We start from the raw sequence: 26,125 nt of genomic DNA on the forward strand, positions 1-26,125 counted from the left end.
AGCACGCTATCCCTGACACAATGTAGGAGATGTTCTCTTAATACTGACTCTGAGGGAAGAGGGCCACTTGCTAATAAGGCTTTGTCTACACTGCCAATTGAATGACAAAACGACAAAAGTTTCGTCGTTGGCAGGTGCTTAAAAAAGCTCCCCCCAACCCCAAAAGACAAAAGTTTTGCAAGGGAAGCAGCAGTGTAAATGGCTCGGTGTCAGCAGGGGCGTTCTCCTGTCGACATTGCAAACCCCGCTCATAGGGGGTGGAAGTATTTTGTCAGAAAAAGTGCCAACAAACAGCGTTTACCCTGCCTGACTTTTAGCCACATGGCCGCGTAGCTAAAAGCTGTGTAGTGTAGACAAAGCCTAAACTATCAGCAGGAGCTGACTGAGGAGATAGCTGAGCCATTAGCGATTATCTTGGAGAAGTCATGGAAGACGGGAGAGATTCCAGAAGACTGGAAAAGGGCAAATATAGTGCTCATCTATAAAGAGGGAAATAAAGACAACCCAGGAAATTACAGACCAGTCATCTTAACTTCTGTACCTGGAAAGATAATGGAACAAATAATTAAGCAATCAGTTTGCAAACATCTAGAAGATAATAAGGTGATAAGTAAAAGTCCGCATGGATATGTCAAAAACAATTGTGTCAAACCAACCTGATAGCTTTCTTTGACAGGGTTACAAGCCTTTGGATAGGGGGAAAGCGGTAGATGTGGTATATCTTGACTTTAATAAAGCTTTTGATACTGTCTCGCATGACCCTCTCAAAAACAAACTAGGGAATGTAACCTAGATGGAGCTACTATAAAGTGGGTGCAAAACTGGTTGGAAAACCATTCCCAGAGAGTAGTTATCAGTGGTCCACAGTCATGCTGGAAGGGCAAAACGAATGGGGTCCTGCAGGGATCAGTTCTGGGTCCAGTTCTGCTCAATATCTTCAACAATGATTTAGATAATGGCAAACAAAGTACACTTATAAAGTCCGTGGACGATACCAAGCTGGGAGGGGTTGCAAGTGGTTTGGAGGATAGGATTAAAATGATCTGGACAAACTGGAGAAATGGTCTGAAGTAAATAGGATAAAATTCAATAAGAACAAATGCAAAGTACTCCACTTAGGAAGGAACAATCAGTTGCACACATACAAAATGGGAAACGACTGCCTAGGAAGGAGTACTGCAGAAAGGGATCTGGGGGTCATAGCAGACACAAGCTAAATATGAGTCAACAGTGTAACGCTGTTGCAAAAAAAGCGAACATAATTCTGGGATGTATTAGCAGGAGAGTTGTAAGAAAGACACGAAAAGTAATTCTTCTGCTCTACTCCGCTCTGATTAGGCCTCAGCTGGAGTATTGTGTCCAGTTCTGGGTGCCACATTTCAAGAAGGATGTAGACAAATTGGAGAGAGTCCAGAAAAGAGCAACAAAAATGATTAAATGTCTAGAAAACATGACCTGTGAGGGAAGATTGAAAAAACTGGGTTTGTTTAGTCTGGAAAAGAGAAGACTGAGAGGGGATATGATAACAGTTTTCACGTATGTAAAAGGTTGAAAAATTGTTTTTCTTAACCTCTGAGGATAGGACAAGAAGCAATGGGCTTAAATTGCAGCAAGGGCGGTTTAGGTTGGACATTAGGAAAAACTTCCTAACTGTCAGGGTAGTTCATAAACAAATTGCCTAGGGAGGCTGAGGAATCTCCATCATTGGAGATTTTTAAGAACAGGTTAGACAAACATCTGTCAGGAATGGTCAAGATAATTAGTCTGCCACAAATGCAGGGGACTGGACTAGATGACCTCTCGAGGGCCCTTCCAGGTCTATGATTCTACTTTCTGTAGTAGCAATGGAAATTTAAGTAAAACCAAAGAAATACTGAATCAGCACAACTCCTGTCTTGTGTAATCGGACAAGATCACAGCCAGAGCTGGTATGGCTGCAATAACAAAGCAGAGACATGACAGTGCATTTTATACCTGTTCTCCTTCTCCTTGCTTCGTCCAACTTTTCATACACCTTTAGCTCAACTCGGAGTGACTGCAGTAATTTGTCATTCTCAGACAGCTGATGTTGCTTTACATTCATTTCTGTCTGCCACCTGTTAAGTTCCAATGTACTCATAAGTCAGAGGTGAACTTTGCTTATTAATTTCTTTAAAATCTAAAATTCCCCGCCCCTCTAATTTTCTCCCCGCTCCTTGAATGTAATTATGCAGCTCTCAGTAACGGCCACTGCTAAACACATGCATGACACACAGTGTTCATTTGGAGGAGAAAATAGTCAAATAGAGACAGGATCAATACCTGTTTAATTCATTACGACTGCTGTAAATCTCGTGAGTCAAATGTCTATTTTCATCCTCCTTTTTGCCAATTTGTTTTTGCAACTTTTCATTTTCTTTCTTGAAGCATTCATAATCCTTGTGAAGATGTTCAATGATTGCATTCTTCTTAGAGAGGGATTCTCTTAACTTTTCATTTTCCTTTTGTTTATCTGCAATAAGAAAAAATACAAGTTGGTTGCAATTCCCACAATGTACTCAAACAACACTACTCCACAAATTCAACTCGTTAAGCATTGGCAGAGTAATAATAGAAATAAGATGCTCTTGTGAGTTTTATGATTTTAGTACTCCAGTTTTCTAATGCATTTTTGGTAGATAAATGTGCCTGAATGGAGTGTAGAGTTTAACCCCTAGAACACTCATAGCCCAATTTTATGAGAGGCTGAGCACTACCTTACACTTGTCGACACCCTCCATCTGACAAAATCAGCAGGAAAAGGGCTGCTCAGTTACTTGCAGGATTAGGCTCCAACGGGGAGCGTATTCATCTTGAGTGCTCTTACTGAGTAGTAAACTTGTCTTCTGTTGAAGGGGAGAAGGTATGAGTAAGGCCTCTCCTACCTTTCTCGCTGTCCCACAATGAACCCTCCATCCCCTCCACTGAATGTTGAAATGCTCTTTCCCAACACTATCCGCATGCATGCCATCAGAACCTTGCCAGTTTTCCCCTGCCTATGACATGACCAGCCTCCCCCACGCTGGCTTCTTAACTGAGAACTGTCAGTAGGGGCAGTTGGTCATGTTAGGAAGCTAGTGCTGGTAAGGAGCGAGGAAGTTCCCAGCAGAAGGTCAAGCAGGGAGAAATCGTTCCACCTCCCAGCCATTAGAAATCCTCCCTCCTCAACAGAGCAACCTAGCTGAAAATCTATGAAAATGGAAGTTCCCAAGGGCTTTTAAATGCATGGGTCCCAATCCTCTTACCCCATGATTTAAACACCTTCCATTGACTTCATTGACAGTTACATTCTGCAGCAGGATACCAAGACCTCTGGGAAGTAGCTAGGGTGCAAAGGGTTAATATCACTGGAATCTACTATTCTAGTTTTATATTAAAATACTGGTATAATTCTAGATCCCAGACCTTTGCACAGAGCTATAAGCCAACTATGAATATATGCTAGCAAAACAACAGGGTGAAATAAAATACTGGAATTGGAAAAGGGGTCATTTTCAGCATGGTGGGTGGGGATTCAGCCACATGATTCCCATTCATATTCACATGTATTGTGACTAAATCCTTTTGCTTCGCATTGGAAATAGAGTGCCTTGGTTCAGAAAAATCAACAGGAGGTGCCCATATGGCTTCATCTAACACCACAGGAGTAGAGATAAGGCTGAGACTGGACAGATACTAGGAACCAAAAAACTGCAGCAGGAGGTATTTATTCTCAAGTTAAAAAGGGGAAGATGCCCACAAACCCAGGGGGAAATTGACTCAGTACTAAAAATAAAAGGCAACAATGCTTTGCTGTGATGGTCATTACTTAGGGCCTGTCTACACTTACAGCACTGCAGGGATGCAGCTGCCCTGGTTCAGATGCGCCGCTGTAGCACTTAGTGAAGATGCTACCTATGCTTCTCCCGTCAACATAGCGCTGTCTACACCGGAGTTCAGTCGGTATAACTGCGTCGCTCAGGGGTCTGGATTTTCCACACGCCTGAGCGACCTAGTTAAATCAACATAAACGTTTGTCGTGTAGACCAGGGCTTAGACATAATTCTTACAAAACTTAAGCCCTGACTTTAGAAACATATTGTCAAACAAAGCAACACTAGCTTATGCAGTATGAAAGTGTCATAAATATAAAGGGAAGGGTAAACCCCTTTAAAATCCCTCCTGGCCAGAGGAAAAATCCTCTCACCTGTAAAGGGTTAAGAAGCTAAAGGTAACCTCGCTGGCACCTGACCAAAATGACCAATGAGGAGACAAGATACTTTCAAAAGCTGGGAGGAGGGAGAGAAACAAAGGATCTGTGTCTGTCTATATGCTGCTTTTGCCAGGGATAGACCAGGAATGGAGTCTTAGAACTTTTAGTAAGTAATCTAGCTAGGTATGCGTTAGATTATGATTTCTTTAAATGACTGAGAAAAGAACTGTGCTGAATAGAATGACTATTTCTGTCTGTGTGTCTTTTTTGTAACTTAAGGTTTTGCCTAGACGGATTTTCTATGTTTTCAATCTAATTACCCTGTAAGGTATCTACCATCCTGATTTTACAGGGGTGGTTCCTTTACTTCTATTTACATTTATTTCTATTAAAAGTCTTCTTGTAAGAAAACTGAATGCTTTTTCATTGTTCTCAGATCCAAGGGTTTGGGTCTGTGGTCACCTATGCAAATTGGTGAGGATTTTTACCAAACCTTTCCCAGGAAGTGGGGTACAAGGGTTGGGAGGATTTTGGGGAAAGACGTGTCCAAACTACGTTTCCCAGTAAACCCAGTTAGAGTTTGGTGGTGGCAGTGGATATTCCAAGGACAAAGGATAAAATTAATTTGTACCTTGGGGAAGTTTTAACCTAAGCTGGTAAAAGTAAGCTTAGGAGGTTTTCATGCAGGTCCCCACATCTGTACCCTAGAGTTCAGAGTGCGGGAGGAACCTTGACAGAAAGATAAACCTTGAATAAACTGCTAAAGACCAAGTGATTCTAGATCAGAAAACATGAAACTGGGGGAGAGCTCATGTGCTTCTTCTATGCAAACGGTCCATATACCACTCTGCACACACAGAAAGGCATCTGACCCAAGGATTAGCTTTACATGCTTTAAAGAGTTTCTTGTTAAGGGAGCGGAATTAATTTTACTTTGTTGCTTAGAGCACATGTGGAGCTGAGGAGAGTTGAGAGCCAAGCTCAGAAGGTGCAAAGGGAAACTGATTATTCAAAAATAATGGAACTGAGGTAAAGTGCTTGCAGAGGGAAACTGACTAGAACTAACCAGTTTTCCCTCTGCATCAGGCTCTAGAACCTTAAGAGAAATTAGTCTATTTCCCTTTGCAGCCAGCTCTGCCTGAAAGGAGCTCCATTCAGAATGAAACTGAATAATTTTAGCCAATTTCCTTTGGCAAGATCTTTAAACACAGAGCTTGGGAAAGTGGGCAACAACAAAATGGGGTGGAAGGAGAGAAAATAGCAGAAAGGAAAAGAGGAATGTACACACATGCAAAAAAGAGGGAGAGAGGAAATGAAAGAGGACACAAAAACAGATAATGCTATGGGCAGAGAGAGAAGCAGCACAATACTGGTAGAGCGCTGCTATTCCAACTCCTCCATGCCTATGATCCAGCGTTTGAATACAAAGGCTGGTCATGCAATTTCACGAGTGGGGAGAGCTGTGGAGGCAATTTAATGAAAGAAAAGTAAATACTTTGTTGTTTTCTGATTGGAATAAAAATGCATGGTGCTTTCCAAATTGCAAGCTGCTCCTTTAAAGCAGAGTTTCATATTTTACCTCTAGATCCTTTTGCAAGCATTACATTCAGAACTTGATTTTGCTTCCTCAGGAAATGAATTTCAGAAGTCAGGGAATTATGTTGCTCTGAGCCATGGATAAAAATGTTTGAAGAACCTATAAATATATACATAAAAATGATTTATGAGTCATCTCTAGGTCAGTAAAGATTAAACTTTCCAGACAAGAACAATTTAAACAAAGCAGAAAAACATGTTATGAAAGATATTTATCCACTATATATTTTGAAGGTTATCATTGCTGCAGACTGAAAGGCAATTCAGGTAAACTCTAAGTAAACCAAAGCTCTGCATCCTAAGTACCCTCAATCATTGTGCTAACGTTACCAACGTTACCAACGTTGTGCTAACGTTACCATTATTGCTAAATTATCTTGGCACCAGCCAAAAAATGTAGTGTGTCAAATTGCAAGAAGTCCTGTGAGACCATCACACACTTTTAAATTGAAGAGTATTGTACTGAAATTTAACATGTGATCAATTCCAGTACATCTCCTTTGTTCAAACTGTATTACATTTAGCCATACCACCTCGGCTGAGAGCCATTCAGCTTTCACAAGCTAAGCAGAGTGTAGATTAGAATTGGCATGGGAGTCCCTCAAGGAAAACCTGGGGTGGTGCAGGGAAGTAGTGGAAGCAGAAGTGTCATCAATACCAAGTTAATGCTGAACCATTGACCCAACACAGTGCTAAAGGAATGTGCTGCTGGAGTTGCTGTCCTTTGCCTATGATTAAGAACTGAGATTCTTCCTGGCCACTTGTAGTCACTAAAAATCCAATGGCATTTCAACAAGCAAAGGAATTAACTCTGGTGTCCTGGACAAGCCTGGAGAATCATTCTACCTCCCTAAATGCCACGTGCAGTTTGAACTGGATATAACATTATTCATGTGCCCTACAATGCTGTGCCATGTTCCACTCCCGGGGTGGCTACATTTCAACGAGGAATGAAGCTACAGTCCTGTGTAAAACGCGTACATCTGTTTAGACTTGCAAAGTTCTTCAGGATCCACTGGGATTAATAGTGCTATTTAAAATATATTTTTATTGAATGGTTGACCCAAACGCTACTGCTTTAGCAAAGATCAAGACAACTAAATGGGTGCCAACTGCTCAGTTGATTGAGAAATAACCGTGTGGCAAAGAAATAGCTGAATGCAGATAGTGGATGCCTTTCAGCTACAGCAATTCAATCTGACGTGCTGTAGTTTCTCTGACTAACCTCATTTTACTGCAATCCCAACTGAAGCTCTTAGCCACTACCTAACTGGGATGTAGTGTGCCATGAGACACGCTTCTTGTCGTTACTGAAAGATTCAAAGGCTCTAGGAGCCTGGGCACTAATGGCTCTTTACTATCTATATATTAGAATTAAGGTAGCTATGTGAACTCAAAAGATTTTTGCCTTTCAGATTTTAACAAAGCAATTCAACTTGAAGTGTCTGAACTTGATGATCTCATCTTGATCTCAATTTAATTTATTGCATGTCACCCAGCTCTCATGTTAATTGACAAGTTACAGTGAAAGGCTCTAGACTCTATTAGGTCTCTTACCCAATAAAGGGGAAATGTAGCCCTAATAGTAATAAGGCCACGATCCTGCAATTAGACCCACTAGCACAGAATTCTGCACCTGTGCAGAGCCCCTCTAACTTCAGTGCGGCTCTGCACAGGTCAGGTGTCTGGGTCCAGCTAATAGATGTGAGTGTAAGATCAGGGCCTGTGACTGCAGTTATGCTGAGGAGTTTTGGTTAAGTCACGTATCGCAACAGTGAACACAAAAAGGTTTGTGGACCTTATAGGTTTCCAAGGGAAGACTGACTGAGAGATGGGCACCATAGAAAACAGTAGCAAAGATAAATAAACATTCCCCCCCCCACAGACAAAAAGTACTCTGAAGTTGCAATTGAAGCATGAGTGTACATATCAGTAACGTGAGGATAAAAAGCCTTACTGTTTTTACTATATTTAAAAATGCCGAAACAAGCATTAGAAACCTAGAAAATTCAGAATTAACCGTTAAACGTTTTTAAAGTCTAGCATTTGAAATGATGGAAATATTTTAGTCCTGATTTTAGTGAAAATTTCAGCTCAACTCTGGTTGACTATGGAGTCTTTCCACCACCTCCATGATTCATAAGGTGCTACAAACCCAGAGGCTTCCGAGTACTTAAGACAAAGTAAATATTACAAATAAAATGGCAACATGGCAAAACATGGCATACGTATGTACAAATAAAATATTTATTAGACAGACTAAAGTAATTCTTTGGTATTAGAGTCTAGTGAATAAACAACTCGATATAAAATGAATTTAACAGGTTGCCTATCATTTAAGTATATGTTTTATCTTGTTTGTTTTTTAAGGAAAACAAAATAAAGATATTAAATAAAAACATGTTTTAAACCATCTGTTTTAAAAAATACATCTCCCCAAGGCCTAAAACTAGTTCATGTTCAGCCACGAGTTTATTTTAATAGCCAAATTCAAAATTAACACATAAAACAGTGTAAAAATCTTGAGCAACGTGGCAATCATTATTATCTGAAGAGAGAACACACATCTCTATACCCAAAACACATCTTTAAAGCAATAGGAAATGCTGAGAGAATAATGTAGAAAAGAGGGGCTTGTTGTAATAAATAGCTACTTTTCCCATTCCTCTCCAAATTTTCCCTCTATGCATTGGTAAATCTACTAAAGTAGTAAGAAGACAGATGGAAGGCATAAGACAGACAGTTTATAAAGAAAATATACTTTCACTGAATGAATGGATGCCCTTTCCAGCATCTTTATGAAGCTGTAAAACAGTTGGAACTGTTTCAGTGTGGTTATTTCATGAGAACAGTATGGCTTTCCAGCAGCATAAATACTTCATGAATGAAATGGGTGCCTTTTATACACCTTTCCATCAGTGTAAATTATTCTTGAAAGCAAACTGCCATTTGTAGGTAGTATCCATTTAAATAACAACAGAAATGGATTATGGGGATGATGTAAATGTAATTAATCTAATACTAGTATTCGTGAAACTGAGTACGAGGAAAGCATGCATGTACTTGTTGCCTGCTTCTGATATAAGTAATATTGCAGATTAATACATTGCTCTAGGGGGAAAGTGTGGGGAAGGAGAATCAGAACAAAGCTATGTGTAGAAAAATATGCCTTGTACTTACTATAAAAGCCTGCTTGGTTAAAGACTGGCTGATTCCTTGTGAAAAAACTTTAAAAATGAACAGTATGGTTTGCAAAGGTGCTGAGCACTCTCAGCATCTGTTGACTTACATATTTTCATACACTAACATTAGAGAGATCTGAATAAAAACTGACTTTTTAAAAAGTCCATCCGTTTCTGCTGCGTATTCCTCAGTTAAAGTCATAATACTGTTTTGTTAGGAAAGACCTTCTCATTGCAAGCAATTCTAACGATAAGCTGCAGACAGTGGACCATGTTCTCCATTCCATGAAGGTCTGACTGTGCTGCTATGCAGCACACAGTGGCCTTAAAACATCCAGAGATTTCTGTGGAGAACGTCCCCATCATGTAGGGGACTCTCCACTGACAGAGAACTAGTAGTGGTCGTGCAGCCACACCCTACGCTAACCACTCCCAGCACCCCTAGTATAAAAGGGAGGAGAGGGAGAAAGATGAGCTCTACGATACTCAAACCTCAGGGAGAGTAAGAGACCCTTACGCCATCAGTGGCGGCAACCAGCATTTGAACAGGACTCCTCTTGCTCTAATTTACACCAGAACTGGCGAGCCCTAAAATTAGGTAGCTGCAACTAGCTCCCTGCCTCTGCCCCAGTCTGTGTTTGGATGCAGTGAAGACTCAGAGCTGGTAACTCCAGAAGACTATAAGGAGAAGGCACGCGAAACACAAAGAAGTCTGGTTTTATTCACGTCAGCCATAAAAAACAGAAGACAAATCCAGAAAATCTACGTTTTTACCCGACAACAGCGCTGTCTAAAAGCGTTTTCAGCTCCCAGGATGAAATTCACCCAAGGTCTAGAGAGCTAGCACAAAGCCTTCCACAGCATTTAAACCCTGTTTTGGGAGAGTGTGTGAAGCTGTGGGTGGAACAGCCATACGGGATGCTTGTACACTATAGAAGGGATCTCTGGATTGGATACCTCAGGCAATGGAGGAAGTCAAAGACAAGGGTCATGGGATCCATATTTATGGAAATAAACAAGCAGTGTGGTGGGGCTGCAGCTGCTAATCTAGTTCACTGTGGAGTAGTGCCAATGGGGTGGTTGCATGGCACGCATATTGTACCCTCGCTTTGGGTTTTACCCCTCAATCCACCCACATTCCTCCAGCAGAGTTCAATCACTCGGGCTTTAAGCAAAAGTGTATTTCACTCATGATAAAATAAGCTCTTACCTTGATTTAGTTCCATATCCGTTACTTGTCGTTCAAGCTGCAGCCTCAATCTCTCATTAGTTTTAATGGAGTCTTCTAAACGTTGTCTCAGAGATCGAATTTCTTGAAGATGCTCCATTAATAACTCTAAATAAATCAAGAGTTCTCTTTTCATTTTGATTAAATGATATTATTTTACAATGGGTACAGTACATAGAGCAGTGTGTGAGATGTGGTAAAAAAGCTAGAAAATCTTTTACAAAAATCAGTGAGAAAGGCTAAATGAATGGTATTCACAATGGGCCTTTTCGATAACTTACATGGTCTTACTGAATACTGTATTTTGTGATTTAGATTTCAACATTCCTTTCATGAACTCTTTATTCTATGTTCTCAAATAATCATAGGTGCTAATTTTAATCTTTTCTAAACGTCTATTTAAAAATAGTGTGTGATTACACAATTTTCTAGTTAAACTGTTCTATTTATTTGGTAATGAATCTTAAGTTTACAATACAACTTCATTTCTAGACTTAGTATACTAATTGTATATGATTTCCCATAACAGGATGATCACTAGAGTAACTCACGTATAAAATAAGTCATTGACATACACTATGTTTTATAGACTCCGTGCCTTAACAAATAAGTCTATTCTATCTAGTTTCAGTACAGTACCTTTTCCTTTTTGCTTTGCCATTCGACCATTCCTCTTCCTTTGCTGTATGTTTCAGCAATAATCAGGAACGTATTGTTCTAATTGTGACTAGCTTGTTTGTCAGTTTATCCATGTCATCTACTGCTGGTTTATGTTGAAAAAAGTTTCCTGAACACCGCACTCTATTTCAGCAGTTAAACTTCCATCTCTGTCTACAGCAAACTACTTTAACAATCGGTTGCACTTACTGAAACTATCCAGGTCGAACATGACACCACTTATTAATTATGCAGCACTTACAATTCTCAAGGAAACACAAGACTGGGTTTTATAAAATTAGAAAATCTGTCTTTTTTTTTTTTTAATTTAATAATCTCTTGACAATGTCTGTTTTCCCTCATGACTTGTCTATTTAAGGACCGTCTACAGTACTGTACAAGATGACAGTTCAAAACAACAAAGGCACAAAATATCATAGCTAACTTCATTTCAAAGAGAAGATAGCTTCTTGGTACGCATGATTGTCATCTTGGTACGCATGATTACTGAAATTATAATGATTATGCAAGATACTGGAAAGATGAAACAGATATACATTCCACATTATTTCTTAATTAGTTCCCTTATGAATTTATTTATTTATTTAATTTTCCCCAATATATAGTAAATCTTCAGTGGGGAAAAAATTACCTGGGGGAAACTTGTTTGGCACAAGTGCCAGTTTGTCATGTTCTTCCTCCACTAGGTCTTGTTGATGTTCAGGTGATCCAATAGATGACTTTTCTGACATTTCAAAGTCAGACAAGATATGAAAAGCAGATGGTATAGGTGACTCATCCTTAAGTTGCTGGTACATTGTGGTGGTCTTCTCATTATCCCTTGTGTGTCAAGCAAAATATTTTTAAATGTACAGTGATAATTATTGCTTTAGAAGCACAATGAATAGAGAGAGATTGGTGTCAAATTCACAGGATACATGTATAGTAGCAGATTTTTAAAGATACATAGTGATATACCTCCACATATCAGAGATAAGAATCTAGGGTGAAATCCAGGCCCTACTGAAGTCAATGGGAGTTTTGTCCCCAATGGACTTCAGTGGAGCCAGGATCTCACCCTTAAAGTTCATTTTCCACAACTGATCTATTTTAAGTGCCTTTAGTGGCAAGGGGACTTGCAGCTAACTTAAGGCAGTTGAGGATTGCTCCAGCACAAAATAATCCTGGGCTGACATAAAACCAATTTAGGTAACGTCACAGCACCTGCTCTCCGCACCTCTAGTGTAAGGATGTTTTGAGAATGAAGTCGAAGAGCAATGCATTTTGGTAATAAGAACTTAAGAACGGCCATGGTGAGTCAGACCAATGATCCATCTAGCCCAGTATCCTGCATTCTGACAGTGGCAGGCACCAGAAGCTTCAGAGAAAATGAATAGAACTGGGCAATTAATCGAATGATCCATCCCCAGTCGTCCACTCCCAGCTTTAGGGCAGGGGTCAGCAACCTTCGGCACGCGGCCCATCAGGGTAATCCGCTGGCGGGCGGCAAGAGATTTTGCTTACATTGACCGTCCACAGGCACAGCTCCCAGTGGCCGCAGTTCGCAGTTCCCAACCAATGGAAGCTGCAGGAAGCGGTGGCCAGCACGCCCCCTGTGGCCCATGCTGCACGGGGTTGCGTCCCTCACCATCTTGCCTAATAGCCACTGATGGGCCTATCCTTCATGAACTTATCTAATTCTCTTTTAAACACATTTATACTTTTAGCCTTCACAACGTCCCAAGGCAACAAGTTCCTTAGCTAGTCCCTACAGTTCAGTCCCAGGGTGAGGGGAAGCAGAAAGATAACTTAAAGACACCTTTGCCAACCCTCTTCTCTCAGTTGTGCTGAGCATTCAGCCTAAATACTTATGCTAATATGTCCTAGTATGTTATTCTAATTTTATTTATACTAGTAAAAGTAACAGAGTCTTAGTAACCTGACACCTCACTTTAGTGGCTCTGCTGTTAAACCTTTGCTGAAAAGCAGGGAGAGACGGCTTGTTTTCTATGAATATTTTATTAACAAAATGGATATTAATGGAACAGAAGATGTATAAGCAACAGCCATCTCAAAGAGCAATAGAGTTGAAGTTGGGCTATAAAACATGTAGGCTTTTTATCGTTTAAATACACAACAACAAGTTTAATGCCAGTCTTCAATGATACTCTTACCTTTGTGCTAATTCATAAAGTTTGGCAACTTCTGCATCCAATGATTCTCCTGCACAATAAAAATATGTTTTTTAAAAGGAAGAAAAGTGTACTCAAAATAATACTAGTTATCTAATTTTTTCTCTGCATTAACATATTTGAATAACTTAAGTGCTAATTGAACAGTGACTTGGAAAGCACAAATAGATACCAGCCTAGGTAAGAAACACACACTTGTTCACAGTGCTAAGCCTCCATGTTATTAAGCACAACTGGCAGTCCTGGGTCAAGAAAAGCGCAGAACTTGAATTTCAGAGGTCTGTAGTGAAGGTCAGGATTGAAATGCACAGGCAGAAGGCTATTTATGCTACTGCTTTACAGTCAATTCTTAGTAAGCCGAATCTTCTTTATAATCCTATAGACCAGCGGTTCTCAAACTGTGGGCCAGGACCCCATTTTAATGGGGTTGCCAGGGCTGGCTTAGACTTGCTGGGGCTTGGGGTTGAAGCCCGAGCCCCACTGCCCCAGGCTGAAGCTGAAGCCTGAGGGACAAGGCTGATGCCTTTGGGCTTTGACTTTAACCCCTTCCCCACCCAGGGCAGTGAGGCTCAGACTTTGGCTTTGGCTCCCCCACCCGGGGCAGTGGGAATCAGGCGGACTTAGGCTTTGGTCCCCCCCTCCTGGGGTCGTGTAGTAATTTATGTTGTCAAAAGGGGGTCACGGTGCAATGAAGTTTGAGAACCCCTGGTATAGACATTTTATTTTAATGTGTGGTTCAGTACAATACCATTGTGTTAGATATATTGAACTGTCTCAGTTGTCAGTGACTTTTCATAGTATATAGGATACCATCTGCTGGTTGGGGCAGGGGTTTAAAACATTTTAATGCTTATGCAGTACAAAATCTCCTGATTTGTAATGCAAGTATCCACTGAAATGACTGAATACACTCAATCTTTTGTTATATTGGTATGACACACTAGTTACAGCATCTTTTTCACGTATACGGCCTCTTTAGCATGAGTCATCAAAGCTACAACATGCTGAAGCTATTTTTAAAGAAGGACAAGACAGGGACCATTGTTTGATTGCCTGCTGAATGTTTCAGAAGAAAGTCTTCTACGGGCAATTACATGAAGATGTTGGGGTCAGTGTCCCCATTTTAAAAGACTACCTCAAGTGTTTGCTTGAAGATAACTTTGCAGCTAACACCTGCAAAAATGCTGTCAGTTGACTGAGATATACTGGGAATGGCCTTCCTTGAGGAGCTAGGAGAAAGAGCTTTCTTGGTGGACTTTGCTCTCTTAGTATTGCTTTTTCTCTTTGCCATCACTTTGTCACTCAAACTTCCTCAGTAACAAAGAATGAAGATTATGATAATGGCTATGGCACACTGTTCCTTTGGGTGACAAATATCAATTCCAATGACTATTTTAGGGAACAGTATTACATTTTAAATAGCTATGATTTAAGGTGTAAATCTGTCTTTTCTTCAGCATGCTGTTGCCATGCTTATGTCCCCAAGGACCCTTCTACAATAAGATTCTGGATCTCTACAATAAGATTCTGGATCTCTACACACCTTCATGATTAAAATAGCCTACAAACATAAGGAATAATACACAAATGACTGACAGCTTCTGAGAGCTCTACTGCTTCGATATTCCAGGCACCTGCTCTGCAGCCTAATGCCTTACTGCAGCCTGGGTGCATGGAGACTGAGACTAGACAGAGAGATCTCAGAGCACCCAAGAAATATCTCCCCGCAAAAGACAGACATTTTTCAGAAGGTGTATAAATGCTCATTCTTCAGAGTATAATCCAACCTTCTAACTGATGACGGTTAGGGAGGGACTTCCTCTACTGTCAGGTCATTCCACAGTAGTCCACTAAAGGATTTCTTGCACCTTCTCAAAGCATCTGTACTGGCCACAGTCAGAGACTAGATGGCCCAGAGGTATGGCAAGTCCTGTATTGCAATGGAAAAGCTCTACCTTACGTAACACATTTTCCACATTTATAAATGACAGTCTGTGTTTATGATTTAATGTATGTATAGCCTTAAACAAAAAAGGCACATTTTTCAATTATATTCTAAAACCTCTGAACTTTCTATGGGCCCAATCCAACTCCCACTGAAGTCAATGGAAAGACTCCTATGAATACTTCAATGGGAGCTGATCAGACACATAGGCATGATTCAAAAGGCCTATAAGTCAAAAGTATTGCATTGACTTTTACTTGCATTAACCTCAATGGAAGCTGGACTGGGTCCTATATTAAAAGATCCTGGAGTCCATTTGTTGTTGAAACGGTCATTGGTTTTGCAGTACCATGTGGCTTTAGTCCAAGTAGTTTTGGTTGCTTGGTGTGTTTGTCTTGTGACACAGGAACAACTTGAGATGGAAGGATCCAATTGCAATGACAATTACAAAATTAAAAATCAACCACTGCATGAGCACTGGAATTAAATCTGCCATGCAGTGGCAGGGACAGCAGCAGTCTGCGTGCCATTCTGACTGAAAGAACTGTAGCGGGAAGGTCCCACTGTGAGTGACATGACGACAAACATAAGAAAAATACATAGAAGTAGATATGCAAGGCAAAAATATTATAATAAAAATTCTTCAGATTTCAATAAAATATTTATGTACCATAGACAGACAACAGGATAGGAAATATAACTACATACCATATAGAAACTTCTTTTCCAGCTTTTCAAAAAGTTGCACACTTTGATTCAGCTGTTCACGGAAACCCTCAGCAACATAATAATCAACATCACTGGCTTGAAGCAGCTCCTCAAAAGCTTTAATAAGGCTGGTCAGATGTTGATGATAGGTAACACAGATGCTGTGGATCTCTTTAATTTGCTGGCGTTGAAAGGAGAGCTCTCGAGCTTGGGAATGAACTAATGAATCATATCTGTGAAAATGAAGTTATCTTTTAAAAGAATTTTTTGACCATAACTACCATTTAAAAAAAACTAAAATGAATTACAATTCTAGAACAGAATATCATATAAATCCAATTTCTCTAAAAATGCCCTATAGCAACAGTGACAAAGATGTCTTGCCCTTACTACTAGGCAGACAACTATTCATGCAGACAACTTGCAGGTTATTATGCATTATGTAACTGCTTAATTTAGAAGATAGGCAGGAATTGAAATGATGAATTGGCTTGTAGGCCACCAAAATACCCAGTATTAACCTGATTCTTAGAATCTGACAAACAAGCGAGTCAGATGGCACCTGAAGGAGTTACAATGAAATAAATGGGAAAGAATGAGTAAAGAGGCTAAAAATATACATTCCTACAATGGTTGTCTGTGACGGGCCAAGGGAATCAGATGGGGTCCACCTTCCTCTGAAACATTAAGTACTGTCGACTGCCAGAGGCAGGATTCTGGACTTTGTGGACTAATGGTTTCATCCAGTATGACAAATTCTAGGTTACTATCTCCTATGTTTATTACTACAGATGTGATCATGACAACCAACTTACTGCCTAAATTCTTGTACGTCAATAGGCAGGATATAAATTTCAGCTCAGAATAACTGAGTTGATACTGCACTTGGGGATATAGATGTCCACTTTATATTGCAATTGTCCCTGTCATTGATATGCTTCTTTCTACAGAAGCATGCACCTCAGGGGAGGAAGGGACTGAAAAAGGAAAAAACCATGAACAAAATATGGGGCATAAACAAAAACTATGACAGTGTGGGTTGCTATAACATTTTTATTTCTACTTGTTTAGGGAGAGATGTGTAACTCCTGTGTGGCACTCCCACTTGTGAGTCATGCAGTCATACCAAATCCATGGCAATCAAAACTTTATGCAGCCCATGCCATCCCTTAGATTACATAGTTAGATTCATATGTGTGAAGTGTATTTTCTAGGCATGCAAGTTCATATATTTTATGGAGCAGGTGAGTATTTTTCTAAGCTAACATTAAAGTGCCACATCAAGGGCTTGCAAGCATTATCAGTCATGAATTATGGAGAAACCTAACGGGTTGAAGATATTTCTGTGTTCCATCTGTTGCCATCAGGTATTCCCTAGGGGGAAGAGTGTCTTGTTGCTAAACCACAGGATTGGGTATAAGGAGATCCAGATTCTAGGATGGAGAGTGTCAGTCTGATTTGTGGATAAACTACTTAACTTCCCTTGCCTCAGTTTCTGCATATGTAAAATGATGATACTTCCAAGCCTTAAAAGGAGGATCCACTGGTTTAAGAATTTCTGCTGTAAGGCTTCATTCATTAATTTCAATGTATAGTGCTTTCAGATACTTGAATGGAAGGCACTACTGATATAAGTGCAACATATTGTCATTGTAAGTGCTAGCATTACTATTGCATACATAAATGTAGACACACAGCTAAGAATGTTCCCAGGAATTTGGCAGCCAACTGCCCATAGACTTGTTTCAGACTATTTCAGATCTGATGTAGAATGTCCTTACTCTTGCCACACAAATTAGAACGTGAGTGCTGCAAAATTCCAGGAGCATTGATTGTGGCTTATACTCATAGACTTTAAGGTCAGAAGGGACCATCATAATCATCTAGTCTGACCTCCTGCACACTGCAGGCCACAGAATTTCACACACACCCTCCTCTAATAGACCCATAACCTCTGGCTGAGTTACTGAAGTCCTCAAATCATAAGAGCATATGAAGAACGTATGAAAATAAGAATGGCCATACTGGGTCAGACCAAAGGTCCACCTAGCCCACTATCCTGTCTTCTGACAGTGGCCAATGCGAGGTGCCCCAAAGGGAATGAACAGAACAGGTAAACATCAAGTGATCCATCCCCTGTCACCCATTCCCAGCGTCTGGCAAACAGAGGCTAGGAACCATCCCTGCCCATCCTGGCTAATAGCCATTGATGGACCTATTCTCCATGAATTTATCTAATTCTTTTTTGAATGCTGTTATAGTCTTGGCCTTCACAACATCCTCTGGCAAAAGAGTTCCACAGGTTGACTCTGCATTGCGTGAAAAAATACTTCATTTTGTTTGTTTTAAACCTGCTGCCTATTAATTTCATTTGGTGACCCCTAGTTCTTGTGTTATGAGAAGGAGTAAATAACACATCCTTATTTACTTTTTCCACACCAGTCATGATTTTACAGACCTCAATCATATCCCCCATGAGTTGTCTCTTTTCCAAGCTGAAAAGTCCCAGTCTTATTAATCACTCCTCATATGGAAGCTGTTCCATACCCCTAATCATTTTTGTTGCCCTTTTCTGAACCTTTTCCAATTCCAATGTATCTTTTTTGAGATGGGCTGACCAGAGCTGCACGCATGATTTAAAGACTTCAAGTTACAGAGAATCCACCATTTACTCTAGTTTAAACCAGCAAGCAACTAGTGCCCCATGTTGCAGAGGAAGATGAAAAACACCCAGGGTCTCTGCCAATCTGACTTAAGTCATCCCCTCCCACAGAGAAACCTGCAAGAGGGAGAACCTCACTCGAGAAATCACACAGGAGACAGCATCCTGCAGGGAGGATTTGTATATGCCTCTGGAGAGAGAAGGGCATGTGGCATAAAAACCATCATGGGAGGATGATATGGATGTATTAGAAGCAGTTCTTAAATAGTAGAAATTTTTTTTTTTTTACTTATAAGGCAATTTCTAAGTACAAATCTTTGTCACTTTACATTAATGTAAACGAATTTTAGCCTTCACCACTGCACTGTGGAGGTATGTAAATATGAATATCTCTGGAATGACCTCTTACAGTAGTGGTGCTTGCACTTACTCATGGGGCTGAAAATGTGTTAGCATTACTCACTTGGATGGTGATGTTTCTCTAAGTTTGTTTTGCAGACGATATACTTCATCGAGAAGATGCATATTAGCAATTTGCTCTTTTTCAAGTTCAGCCTCATTTTCTAATAATAGCTGCTTAAGATTTTGTGATGTTTGTTCATCGGGTGTTTCTGTAGACTGTGAATTCAGGTTTTCAATGTGGATTTCATAATCCACTTGCTGATGTACCGTAGAAAATGTTTTGGTCTCTTGTCTATCAGTATCTTGCATTTGTATGACATGTCTTTCCATGGGCAATTCAGCATCATTCAAAACTATATTAAAAATATCACTGGACAAAAAAGGGTTAGTAGGTTGCAAATTAAATATGAACATTTTGTACTTTTCAAGCTCAGACTTCATATCCTTAATTCTTTGTCTCAATTCTTCTAAGTCGTCTATGACTTCATAGTCATCAAATGCATCTGTACTTGCTATACTCAGTTTGAGAGAAAGCAGACTCTTGGAACCTGAATATGTTGTAGCTGAGTCAATGTCCTGGTTATCCATGGAATAAAATTCTTTATTTAGCTCTTTCAATGAATGTAGAATATTCACGTCGCTAATGTTATGAGGAGTTTCTGTTTCTGAAAATAAAAGGATTGTATGTGAGCATTAATATTTATTTGACATTCAGCTCATAACGGCACTTGAACAAATCTCTTCACTTCCACAACAAGGGAATAAAATAAACTGCACTTAGTTTGTATCTTTGACCTCATTATCTGCACCCACTAATCCATCTTACACTTCTAACATTCAAACCTCCCATCAGCTTCCAAATACCAATTTCCAATACATAAAACCAGCTTTCTCCCCAAGTAGGGATTTAAAATTACACTTGTTATATTCCGTTCTAGACAAGTGACTATTGCTAAGTCCAATATCTTTCAACCCACCAAGGTGGGTCCCTAAACACAAGGCATTATAACACTGATTTACAAGCCGACCAAAATACTTTTTTAAAAAATCTTCTAAAAAATTCATTTTATTTTCTCTCCAGCTCCAATATCCATATGCAGCCAAGTGGAATTTAAAGTCCGAGGATTTTAAAAGATTGCTAATAAAAATAGTAAGTTGGAAAAAGAAGTTCTAATAAGTTCTTTTTAAAATGTGGCCTAAATAAAATCCATACAACCATGTAGTGTTAAAGGTTTTATTGATACTCATTTGGGATGCCCTAAACAATTCACATTTGGCTAACCCACTCATGAGTAATGCCATCACCAGAGATTCATGCCAGTAAAAACTGTATACTTCTATACATCATATATACTTCTTTAACTTGTCAGCAAGTTAAAGAAGTATGGGCTGGATGAATGCACTATAAGGTGGGTAGAAAGTTGACTAGATTGTCGGGCTCAACGGGTAGTGATCAATGGCTCCATGTCTAGTTGGCAGCTGGTGTCAAGTGGAGTGCCCCAGGGGTCGGTCCTGGGGCCGGTTTTGTTCAATATCTTCATAAATGATCTGGAGGATGGTGTGGATTGCACTCTCAGCAAATTTGCGGATGATACTAAACTGGGAGGAGTGGTAGATACACTGGAGGGCAAGGATAGGATACAGAGGGACCTAGACAAATTGGAGGATTGGGCCAAAAGAAATCTGATGAGGTTCAATAAGGGTAAGTGCAGGGTCTTGCACTTAGGACGGAAGAACCCAATGCACAGCTACAGACTAGGGACCGAATGGCTAGGCAGCAATTCTGCGGAAAAGGACCTAGGGGTGACAGTGGACGAGAAGCTGGATACGAGTCAGCAGTGTGCCCTTGTTGCCAAGAAGGCCAATGGCATTTTGGGATGTATAAGTAGGGGCATAGCGAGCAGATCGAGGGACGTGATCGTCCCCCTCTATTCGACACTGGTGAGGCCTCATCTGGAGTACTGTGTCCAGTTTTGGGCCCCACACTACAAGAAGGATGTGGATAAATTGGAGAGAGTCCAGAGAAAGGCAACAAAAATGATTAGGGGTCTGGAACACAGGAGTTATGAGGAGAGGCTGAGGGAACTGGGATTGTTTAGTCTGCGGAAAAGAAGAATGAGGGGGGATTTGATAGCTGCTTTCAACTACCTGAGAGGTGGTTCCAGACTATTCTCAGTGGTGGAAGAGGACAGGACAAGGAGTAATGGTCTCAAGTTGCAGTGGGGGAGGTTTAGGTTGGATATTAGGAAAAACTTTTTCACTAGGAGGGTGGTGAAACACTGGAATGCGTTGCCTAGGGAGGTGGTGGAATCTCCTTCCTTAGAAGTTTTTAAGGTCAGGCTTGACAAAGCCCTGGCTGGGATGATTTAATTGGGGATGTTCCTGCTTTTGAGCAGGGGGTTGGACTAGATGACCTCCTGAGGTCCCTTTCAACCCTGATATTCTATGATTCTATTCTACATTTATTGGGGGAGGGGAAGTACATATAAGTAGCCAGGGGACTGGAGTTTTCCTGTTACCAGGAAACAGAGTTCTACTATAAGGCTAGCTCTGCAAAAGATCACCAGTATTTGAGATTGTTTACCTCCCTCTTTCTGGAGCATCTTGAAGCAAGACCAGGGCCCCTTACATGTGTAGTCTGGACAAGCATAGCATACTGGTAAAGCCAAATTGTTCTAGAAGCAGGGCACCCAAACATAAATCCTATGATTTCAGTGGCAAACGGTCAGATGGAAATGAAGGAAAACCAAAGCCTGGAAATTGCTGATAAAATAATGAAGGATTCTGAAGGACTAGTGACAGATCAGTTCTGTGTTCCTTAGATAGCGTGTATCTGGCCCTTTGGCTGTAGAAGCCAACTACAGACAACGTAGTGTGAAGACCCTATAGTAATTCCATTTAGTGTGAGGAAGCCTGTCAACCATCTGTACTGCCTATCAGAGTTTGTCTACTGTCTTGAGGTGAGAACAAGGAGGTTCAACAGCCTCCTTCACAGGGACTGGAAATAGGCAATACTGACAGGAGGAACAGCACTGTAAAATCCCAACATTCACCAATGGATACATTTAAAAAGGATCTTTCATTCTAATTTGTTAATCCTGCAATGTGCTTAACACCGTCAACCACCACTGGCTTCAGTGGGAGTTGAAGATGCTCAGCACCTCACAGGATTCAGCCTTAAGCCAACCCAAAGTCTCAATGGACTCCTAAAAAAAAAAAAGGAGTGGAATGGATATGGATGCCTGAGCCAAGAATGAGCACAAGCAAATAAAAATAACTCTGCAAGCTGAATCCGAGGTTGGGAAAGAAATTAGGTGGTTACACTGCGCTATCTATCCCATGTGCACTGAAGGGCAGGATGATGCTCTGCAATTGCTGCATCTGCTTACTTATGTTGTTCAACGTTCTAAATGCTATTGAGTCACAAGACAGCAATACGCTTGAGAAAACTTCATTGCACCAGAATTCATGGGCAGATCCCAAGCAGAAGAAAAAGATATGTTTCTTAAGAGTTCACTGGCTACTCCTACTTATTCTCCACCAGAAAGACAATCCTCTGTGACTTTGCAGTTGGTTGCTGTAATGATTAAGATCTCCCAGAAGGTTGTGAATTCAGGTGAGGAACAAAGAGCAAAATCAGATGAATTCTTAAGATCAATAATCCTGCCTTCACATAAATGTCCTACATACTAAAGAATTGGAGGGGGGGGGAGAAAAATTGGAAGTAGTATTGTTTTTAATTAGAATGCTTGTTATGGTTTTTCACAAGGCATTAGTTGCTCTTTAAAGCAGAAACTGCTAGCACACTTTAATGTACCACACACAGGTAATAAATGTATATCCTGCAATCCCTTACTGACTGGCTTCAGGGAGACTACACCTGTGAGTAAAGTTAACGTGAGTAAGGGTTCCAGAATTAGTCTCCTACTCAGTACACTGTATGCAACTAGATAAAGAGGTCATTCAAGCCCTCTCAAAAAGACAAATGGATTATGGAGAAGCACATGGTACATGGAATTAACCCCATTTACATTTTCACTCAATGATTCAGTTAGGTTTCAACTAAGCCAAATGCCTTCAAATAATTCAGATAAGCAGAATGCTATCATTCTATTGCTTCCTCCTTGCATTTCATAACAGTGTGGCAAGTGCACAATAATGAACATATTTAATTCACCGAATGGATCAGAGGAACTGAGGAGGTTTGCAGTACAGTGTTTGGGAGTTAGGCACACAACTCATTATTTTTTATTGGAAACTGTGCTCATAAATCTGTGTGACCCTTCTGAAAACATAACCCTTAAGATACTAACTTGGGGACCATTATTCTATACTAATTAAGTAAATAATATTTAAAACCAACAAGTAATGGTAAAAAGGGGCAATTATCTACAGTAGAGTCAGTTATCTATAATTATTTATAGAAAACAATAAGACAATATATTTTAAGATTAGTAGCTTTCATAGTGCTGCTTTCTCATTATCACTTTGTGTTCATGCTCTACCTTGACTGTTTCTCTGATCCATGATCATCTTATTTTCATTCTTGTCACAAGTATCAAATCCAACAGCCTGTGAATCCACTTGGATCTCTTTGCAATCCAATCTGACCAATGATTCAGCTAGAGAAATAGAAGGAAAAAAGTAAAGAAAACTTAGCTAAGTGACTTTAAAAATAAAGAAGTAGGATAGTAAAACAACTGATACTGCAACAATTCAGAATGGTGAAGTCATATAAAGAACTGCAGTAGTAAGCATAAACACACAAATATGCAGATCATGTGAAATAGCCTAAGCACATATTTTTCAAATACATAAATTAACTATCAAGATAATTACTATAAATTTGAATGTCCAACGCTTTCTACCCCCGATGAAGATCTTACCACAAAATTCTGCATCACATGATGAACACATGCAAGCAGTCAGTACACTTATTATATACTCAATTGATTTTTAGTGTTTTATTTTTTGTTTTTTGTGTACATTTACAATGAAGATAAATAATTTCACCAATTTAAGCAATGATTCTAACTTCATTCTCTACAACCTCTGAGAGCCCCAGGTCTTGGGATTCCAGCAAGTGCAGAATGCTGCTACCCATACTGGCATACATGCAAAAATAATTGCATGACAAAAGGACTGCAGCCTTCCATTTCATTTCAGAATCCAATATAAAGCTATTTTCATTCTTAAAATTCTCCATGGAACTTTACTCCTGCCTACTTCACAGACCAGGGGCTAGATACTGCTCCCACTGAAGTTAATGACCAAACTCCCGTCAGTTTTAATGAAAACAAATAAATAATAAAGGGAAGCACTGTGTACATAGTATTACTGTGGCTTAGTTGACAGAGCACTGGACTGGGAATCAGGAGACCTGGGTTCTGCTCCTGGCCTGCTGGTGACCTGGGGCAAGTCATTTCCCTTTCTATGCCTCAGTTTTCCCATCTGTAAAATGGGCATAATGATGCTTACCTCCTTTGTAAAGTGATTTGAGATCTATTGATAAAAAACACTAGATAAGAGCAAAGTATTAGTATTATTAATAAGAGTGGGATAGGGTCCCATGTTCTAATTCTACTCCCCAATACACTTCACTTAAGCACTTGGGTCATCACTGTCCTTTTCCACAACATTATTACTGTTGGGGAGAGAGCCTTCCACTCCACAGCTGTTGCCTTGTAGAACACACCATACTTTAAAACTGACTCTCTCTCATTTCACATCCTTAAAACATCTCTCTTCCCCTCTAGCCATGCCTTTCCACCCTCCCAAGTTATTAATCTTACAGCTAAATGTACTTTTTCACCATACTGCATCTTTATATAATATATATTGTCAACTGTCTTATCATTTATAATATTTTGCAAATATAGGTATTTTGTTTATGGTTAGATTTAAATTAATCTCACTAAACTGGAAAAAGCCACTTGACACCTTGACAGATCAATGGTAAAATCAGGTACATTCACATATACGATATGAACAAGTACAGCACATCTATACTTTCATCTCTCCATGTTTTCCATTAGGTTTGGAATCCTATAAATGAATATTTAAGGTAACCCATATTTATATAAATGTGCTGAGACTATCATGTATTATGTATTTTATGCCATATATACCATGCACTTTCATAGCATACCAAGCTGTATTATGTTTTGGCTGCAAAGCAAATCTAACTAAAAAAAACCAAAACACTAAATATTTTTAGGATATATATTTGTCCCCAAGCAAATTGTAAGATTAAGCAGTATTGTATATATGTAAAAGTGATCTATTTTTTCTTTCCTCTATAAGAAAAGAAGAAAATATTTCAAGCAGTACTAGGTGTTATTTTATCTGCTCTTTAAATGCAAATGTTTATTTACCTCTCACCAATACTCTTTCTTGTTCGGGCTTCTCTTGCAGATTTTCAATTACAGATCCGCTCAAAGATAACTCTTTGTGAAGTTGTCTGTTTTGTATTTTACATTCCTTCAGACCTTCATCAAGTGCCATGAGCCGGTGCTGCAGATGCATGTCTGGCTTCTGTGTACAGGAGGTTAAAGGAATGTTTCCTAATGATCTAGATGATTTTAATGGAATGGGTATACGGGATTTCTTGAATGGATAAATGAAATCACTCTGAAAGACAGATGCAATAAAACATGGGGTTTGGTAATGGGTATGAGATAGTTGGTAAGGGGGAATAAACAAGATCACCAGGAAAAAAATACTAGTAAAACTTTGTGCATACCAATTAAGAGCTATATTATGTAATTTTGGAAACAAGACAATGATATCCTTGCAAAGAATTTGAGCAGTCACAGGGAAACAAGATACCTGGCCCAGGCCCTTATAATTTTCTAAAGATAAGTGCTGTTTATGAATCCAAAGCCCTGTGCCATGTGTCTTCTAGGGCATGTAACCAAGACGGCAGATTAACTGTCTACTGGTAAAGGCCTTTAATCTAAAAGTATATCTGTTAAGTCTACGCTGTGTGTGCCTTTGAGGAATATATACTCATCTCATTTGTCTTCTCTAACCACTAGTTCCTTTTGGATCTCTGTGCCTTTCCCTTAACTCTTTGTTTCTTTTCACAGAGAATCCTCTCAACCCTCTACAAAAGACGTGGGCAAACTGCGGGCCGGGGGCCACATCCAGTCCTCCAGCCTGTTTAATCCGGTGGGGAGAAGGGTCTGGGGCTTACTCCGCTCCTACACTCCAGCCGGGGAGCAGGGTCAAAAACCGCTCCGTGTGCATGTGCCAAGGCTCCCGGAAGCAGCATCATGTCCCCCCTCTGCTGGCTCCTCCGTTTAGGGGTAGCCAGGGGGCTCCGCGCGCTGCCCTCACCCCAA

At 40.0% G+C, this 26,125-nt stretch overlaps 1 protein-coding gene across 6 annotated transcripts in view; it reads right to left on the reverse strand.

Moving 5' to 3' along the window:
• The window catches only part of CDK5RAP2 (CDK5 regulatory subunit associated protein 2), a 105,462-nt gene that overhangs the window by 13,985 nt on the left and 65,352 nt on the right, over positions 1-26,125 (reverse strand). For all 6 annotated transcript variants that reach the window (XM_084649855.1, XM_084649853.1, XM_084649852.1 and 3 more), the window contains exons 23-32: positions 25,157-25,412; positions 23,288-23,404; positions 18,844-19,447; positions 15,719-15,951; positions 13,048-13,096; positions 11,526-11,713; positions 10,199-10,324; positions 5,790-5,906; positions 2,302-2,491; positions 1,975-2,096 (exon numbers count right to left, since the gene is read on the reverse strand). In XM_084649855.1, coding sequence (XP_084505981.1) covers positions 1,975-2,096; positions 2,302-2,491; positions 5,790-5,906; positions 10,199-10,324; positions 11,526-11,713; positions 13,048-13,096; positions 15,719-15,951; positions 18,844-19,447; positions 23,288-23,404; positions 25,157-25,412 — 2,002 coding nt within the window. The remainder of the gene's footprint in view (positions 1-1,974; positions 2,097-2,301; positions 2,492-5,789; positions 5,907-10,198; positions 10,325-11,525; positions 11,714-13,047; positions 13,097-15,718; positions 15,952-18,843; positions 19,448-23,287; positions 23,405-25,156; positions 25,413-26,125) is intronic.

Source organism: Lepidochelys olivacea (genome assembly GCF_965140295.1).
Source record: "Lepidochelys olivacea isolate rLepOli2 genome assembly, chromosome: 16".
Classification (NCBI taxonomy): Eukaryota; Metazoa; Chordata; order Testudines; family Cheloniidae; genus Lepidochelys; species Lepidochelys olivacea.